Consider the following 6,562-nt stretch of genomic DNA (forward strand, 5'->3'; position numbering starts at 1 on the left):
TAGATAAATATATGTATTTTTTAAAAAAATTGTCCATGTGTTTAAATAGTACGTTTTTGGGTTTGAGACTTTGGTCACAAGACTCTCATATGTTGATAAGTTTAGTCCATATACAGAAAATAAATTACAAAACTATTCTTGTAATTTACAGAAAAGATCTTCATGCAGAATTTTTTTTATAGCAAATGGTCATGTATTTAAAAGAACTAGAAAAATGGTCCCTTCTTAATAGAAATTTTAGAGATTATGCCCCTGCAAAACGGACATAAGTAAACTCCCAACCTGCATTCCCACGAAACGGGAAAGAGGCGGTTTCTATTTTCTAGTTACTAATAAGTACCAACGGTTCTTTTGGTATACAAAAACCATTTCAAACAAAACATTTCATCTTCTTTCACCTTTTAACATAGGCATGTGTGTTCGTTATTCTCCGCACCAACAAAGATGGACAGGGTCCAACGGCTTTATAATGTTTTATGTAACGTACAAATGTGGTGTTCTGTAAGTAGTTTTTGGATATCATCCGAACAATGTATTTTGTTGTTTTTCTACCATGTAAATTCGTAATACGATTTTATTTGAATTTGTTAATACAAAAATATTATTTTATTCCTTTTTCACATAATTTTAAGAAAAACTATACAAAAAACTCGTGGATATTTGTTAAGCACACCCAAAAAAACACAAAACAAAACAAATAAAAAAAAAAAAAAAAAAGCTGTCAATGACTTAGGTACTTTTTCCTTTTTTTCCTATCAAGTGTATTGTCCGATAAAGTGAGATGTCCAAATAAAGGATCAAAAAATATATAGGAAAAGTAACAGCAAAGAAAATAAATTTTACAAAATTTATACGAAAGTTGTAACTTAACAGGGAAATCTTCAATTCTCTAATTTTCTATATCATGTTCTTGCAACATAAAATAAAGGAGAAACACTCATATATATAGTTTACCAAAATAATAAAATAATGTCCATATTTAATCCATTAAAAAAAAAAAGAAGAAGAAGCAACAACACATCAAACTAAAAGGTCATAGGTTAACAGTCGCCACTTAGGATGCAGAAAATCCAAAGTGCAAATCACAAAAGGATGACATGGTTTTCGATCATCCTACTTAGCAAATAAAAAACCCCCCACCATACATAACATTAACAATCTTAAACCCTAAACCAAGTTTAAAAATCCAAAAATACCAAAAGTAAAAGTAGAAAAGACATTCCTGATCAATTCTGCCAACACAAATTCCTTCGGCCTTCCTGCAAAATCTCAAACGCAAGCTTATATCTTTCAATAGAAGCCGCCCCTGCATCAATATAACTATGCGCCTCTTCCCTCAAACTCCACACCATCAACGCCTTAAAATCCTGTCCTCCACCCCCGGAATCCACATCCCTTAAAATCCCATATTTCGCATTTTTCGTCCACCTATGCAAAATGTATCTAGACGGGATTTCCCTTATATTCATAATCTGAAAAACCTTCAAAGCATGCCGACATAAAACCCCTTCAAATTCAAACATCCGACAACTGCAAGTGATGTTAAGGTTAGAGCCGTTAAACGCAACCGTGTTTCTCTCGTCGCCATTCCCACATCTTTGGACCAGATAACGGCTGATGGCTCCCTCGATGTTGATTTTTATCCCAACGTAAGTGTAGCTTTCTAGAAGCTCCTTCTGGAAGACTTTAAAAACAGTTATCGTGTACAGCCGTCGACATTGTTCTTCTAGAGGATCTTTTGTGTGCAGAACAATTTGTGAATTAAACGAACTAAAATCCTCTTTTCGTTCCTCTTCGCGATGATGTTCGATTGCTTTTTCGTAGCGGATTAAAAACTCGTTTAGCGGGACTTGCGGGGTTAAAAACGGATCGAAGTAGGGTTTTGTTGACCCGTTGACCGGAATTCCCGCAAAGAAAGTTGACTTTAAGTAAAGCGGGACCCAGCTTTTTCGCGTGATGTACATTTCTTTTAGCCACGCGTTGTCTTTAAGATTGTACTTTGTGGTAAGAAGGTTCCATGCGGAATCGAATTCGGAAGCGGTTTGCGTTTGTGAAATGCAAGCTTCGTATTCGAATTTAAACTCGTCGATTGACCATAACGCCCCTAGGTTTTCGCGTTCTTTCTGGAGGATTTGCCAGGCGGAGAACCGGTGGTGGGTCGCCGGAAAAACAGTTGAGATCGCGTTTTGGATCGGTTTATCTTGGTCAGCGATGATGGAGACCGGGCGGCGGCCGGACATTGCCCGGACCCACGTCTTGAAGACCCATGTGAACGAGTCTTCGGACTCATCGGAGATTAAAGCACAGGCTAGGAGCACCGGTTGTCGGTGGTGGTTGATGCCGTAAAATGACGCGAACGGAACGGAGTAACTTCCACTCCGGTATGACGTGTCGAAAATCACCGCATCACCGAATTGTGTACAAGAAAATCTGGACCGTCCATCTGCCCAAAACACAGACATCAGACGGCTGTTATCGACTTCTAACGCGTAGAAGAATCCGGTATCTTCCGCTTGACGGGATTGAAAATATTCAAGAAGAACGTTATACCAGCGGGACCCGATCCCGCTACCCCGGTCCCGTTCCACAAGACTAAGACCACCGTTTGTTTCGAGTAAATCCAAATTGTCTAATCCGGCGGCTAACTCCTCCTTAGACGACTTGGAGTTTTTCCGGCGGGTGGTGGTTTCCGGCGAGTCGAGTTCGTGATTGTGTTCTTTTGACAACCGGTCAACCACCCATCTACCGGAATCGTCGTGTTGGATTCTCATGAAGGCCCCACATCCGACTCGTGAAGGATGTTGGTGGCCTTCTTTTGAGCATACAAATCGTCTCGATGTAATCGATCCGTCGTTTTTTGACCGGAATAGTTGACCGATTCGGACTTTGAAACCGAGATTCGCGGCATAATTGTTGTAAAATTTGTACGCTTCGTTAGCGGAATTGAATTCCAAACCTTTAAACGGGTCACCTAGCGGTTGTGATTCCGATTCCGGTTCCATTTCCCCGCGTTTGAGCCGTTTCAAATCAAGAATTCCCGACGAACCGTCACCGTCCGCCGACCGGATTCCGCTCCTCGGGGTTGCGGTTGGTTTCGGAGGCGGGGGAGCTTTTTTTTGTGTGACAGGCGTCTGGACTTCACCACCGGAGACATCGCCGCCATCAACATCACCGGAGACGTCCATATCATGGTTGTGTTCTTTTTTGATGTTGGCTAAAACCCATTTTCCAGAATCGCCCTTTTGGACTCTGATGAAGGCGGGACAACCGGTTCTTGAAGTGGTTTGGAAGCCTTCTTTTGAACAGACGTATCTTCTAGAAATAACTGAGCCATCGACTCTTGACCTGTAGAGTTGACCGATTCTGATTTTGAATCCGGTTTGAGTTGCGTAAGTGTTGTAGAATTCTTGTGCGGCTTCTGGTGTATCGAATTCTAGCCCTACGTAGGGTTCGACTTTTGACTCTCCTTCGTCCTCCCTTTGACCATTGGTTTTGAAAACTGTTGCACCCAGTTTTGATCTTAAGTTCATACTGTTGTTTCACAATTCGTATCAGTTCCTGAAAGGAAGTGGAAATCAAACGGTTAGATGCATGAAATAGCAGTGTACTTTCGTTTATTTCACTCATTTTTTACACATACATTGTCAAGGTAGAAATGTAGAATATCCTGATAAGAAAAGTACTTGAAAATATAATGCTATAATTGAGTCGATTTTTCAAAGTATGATGTCTAAATAAGAAAAAAAAGTAATGGAAACCACAGTGCTGTAATTGAAAGAAATAAAAGTATGATTCACATCAGTTCTTAAGCAATTTTTTAAGAGTACAGAAGAAAATTTTGAAAGTAATATGAAAACAAGGAAAGTACAAGAAAGATAAACAAATACAATGCTAATAAACAAATAAATCATAAATGAAAATATATGTTTCATGTCAGTTCCTGAAAGGTGAATATAAAAGGGAATATGTTTCAAAGTAACTTTTACTGCTATAATTAAGTAGATTTATCAGAGAACAATGTCCTAATAAGAAAGAAACTGAAAGTACAATGATAACTTGGTTTAATATCTCAAAGTAAAATATCTTAATAAGAAAAAATGGAAAGTGTATTGCTGTAAGAAAGATGTACAAGTACGATGTTGTAATAAACAAATAGATGATTCTGCATTGCTATTTTCTGGATTGAGCCTTAATTAATATGAGTCCAATTGTGCTGTCATTTTTTCTAATTCATTTTAGCTATCAACTATGCAGACAGAGCTCAAATAATATAAATATATAAATAAATTAAGGCCTTAATCTTTGCCTGCATGTTTTGGAACTCCATACCATTACACAGGTTATGAGGAACTCAAAGTCTATTAGATTCATGTGATTGAACATTCCATTTTTCTCTTGTTAAGACATTGTACTTTGGAATATCCATTGTATTATAGCATTATACTTTCATATTTTTTTGTATTAAGACATTGTACGTTAAAAACTCATAAAAGTACAAAATCATTCCATTTAAGACTATCATTCAAGTCCATAATACCTTTTTTTCTACCAAGATGAATGATATAAAAGAAGAACAGGTAGTTGGAGAGGCAGAAAAAGAGAGATCAAGAGATTACCCTTTGTAAACTAATATGATACAAGACAAGTTTTCTCTATTGAATTTGAAGCAAACCAACATAAGATAGTAAAGTGAAATGGAAATCTAAAACTCTTTTCCCAAATAGTACGATTTGCTGATAAACTTTAGTATCAAACTGTCGTGCAATTGTTATAACCCAAAAGTAGTTTAAAACTACAACACGTAACTCCCTCTATAGAAAAATGAATGCAGAAACAGACAAGATACATTATTAAATAAGAATATATGACTACTAGTCAAATGTCTAAGATGCCTAGCGATAGTAACAGTTAAATGTAATGTAATCAATATCTAACAGTATTATAATGCACATAAAAACATTGTAGGATTGAAATAAAAATGAACTGTTGCATCATCTTGAGGCATCCTGAAAATATTGTTTAAAACACCATTCATCATAACTTTTGATGCAAAATTTCTACTTTGAGATTCAAAATATTAAAAAGTAACCACTTAGGTTCCTAATATTGTCCCTGTGATAGAAACCTAAGACCTTCAAGTCGAAGATCAAAGATTTACTTACACAAAGCTTATTTTGCAAATTATCGATCTTGATTGTCAAATCACCAATGCAAATGCAATAAAATAATCAAATATTGAGTCGTTCGCATCATTTATTGATTCTATGAAGCCATGTCTAAGAAACACAGGGGCTAGGCCCCCTTTGTTCATGCAATAAAACTTTTTCACAATATCCAACACTTAACATGAGTACATGACTAAGCTATCATGTCCTAATATATCCTAAACCATGACTTATGGCAGCTGGAGATAAAATGCCCCAAAAGAAAAATACAAACAAAAGAACAATTAAACAAAGTAAAATTAGTAATATCACTGTACAGTAGGTCCATGCACAAATCATAGTGACAGATGTTTCTACTTTCTAATCATAACTGACATGTGTTCAACCCGTTCCAAAAAAGTGTAAGTTTTGACTCAATGTGCAATGGCGTTCACTTTTCAACTTTAGCATCCATATGGACTCAAAAAATTTAGACAAATCGGTTAACATGCAACAAGTACTACATATGAAATGAAGTTGGCGTAAAGTTACAATCACAAACATATCAATTTTGCATTAGAAATCTATTTCCTTCGTAAAAATCGAAGTCTAACAAAAAAACAAAGCCGAGATACTGATAGTGAAAGACAGGTGGGAAACGCATAGAAATCTAGAAGCAGCCAATCGTATACCTAATACAGCAATTTTGCAAAATCATCAAAAATTAGGGTTTTCTTACCTCGACATACTCGTACTGACTACTTCGATTAGGGTTTTAGCGATGTGAAAAACAGTAGCCTCATCTCGTGCAATAGCATAATCGTTCAACTGCTAGGAAAAAAAACTCGAGCATCAATGATGGTGACTCCTATTTATGGCGGGAGAAGAATTCAAGAGACGAAGGAAATAGGAACAAACTCCACACATCCCCTTAGTCGATTTGATCGGAAGAAACTTGGAAATCGACCGATAAACTGTAGATGTGTAGAAATCGAACCAGATTGAATTCAGCTCAGTGCCTCAGCATAATCTCTCTCTGTATCTCTCTATGAAGTATAGGGGGAAGTACGGTCCTTTTTTTTTTGGGTGTGTTCTTTGCGTTGACGGTAGGACCGTTGGCCCAATTGAAAGATACCATCCTCGGCTGTGACTTATCCAATTATAAATTGCTAGAGTGGTGTGTTGTAGTGTTTGGTTTTTTTTTTGTTTGGAGTTCTGCATGGTTATTCTGTTTGTGCCAAGCAAATCATGGGCAAATATTAGTTTTTATAGATTGTTTGTTTTTTTTTTTTAAGGCTATAGACGATGTGATCAGAGTCTTCTAACATCTTCTATCCCAAAAAAACATATATATTTGTATTTTTTCAAGTTTATTTTTAATTTATATTTTTTCCAACTTTATTAACGATAAACAATTT

General features: G+C 36.7%; 1 protein-coding gene across 1 annotated transcript; it reads right to left on the reverse strand.

Moving 5' to 3' along the window:
* Window positions 1–1,020: 1,020 nt before the first annotated feature.
* On the reverse strand, window positions 1,021–6,283 carry LOC145052906 (protein FAR1-RELATED SEQUENCE 7-like). Its single transcript, XM_079000824.1, has 3 exons — window positions 6,063–6,283; window positions 5,884–5,972; window positions 1,021–3,558 (listed from the first exon to the last, which is right to left on the reverse strand). The coding sequence occupies exon 3, from the start codon at window positions 3,528–3,530 to the stop codon at window positions 1,227–1,229; it is 2,304 nt and encodes a 767-aa protein (XP_078856950.1). The 5' UTR covers window positions 3,531–3,558; window positions 5,884–5,972; window positions 6,063–6,283; the 3' UTR covers window positions 1,021–1,226.
* Between the last annotated feature and the right edge of the window lie 279 nt (window positions 6,284–6,562).

Source organism: Lactuca serriola, chromosome 5 (genome assembly GCF_051521515.1).
Source record: "Lactuca serriola cultivar US96UC23 chromosome 5, Lser_US96UC23_V15, whole genome shotgun sequence".
Lineage (NCBI taxonomy): Eukaryota > Viridiplantae > Streptophyta > Magnoliopsida > Asterales > Asteraceae > Lactuca > Lactuca serriola.

Bases quoted from the DNA above. Each gene is read 5' to 3' on its own strand.
- LOC145052906 (XM_079000824.1), bottom strand. From the start codon at position 3,530: ATGAACTTAAGATCAAAACTGGGTGCAACAGTTTTCAAAACCAATGGT.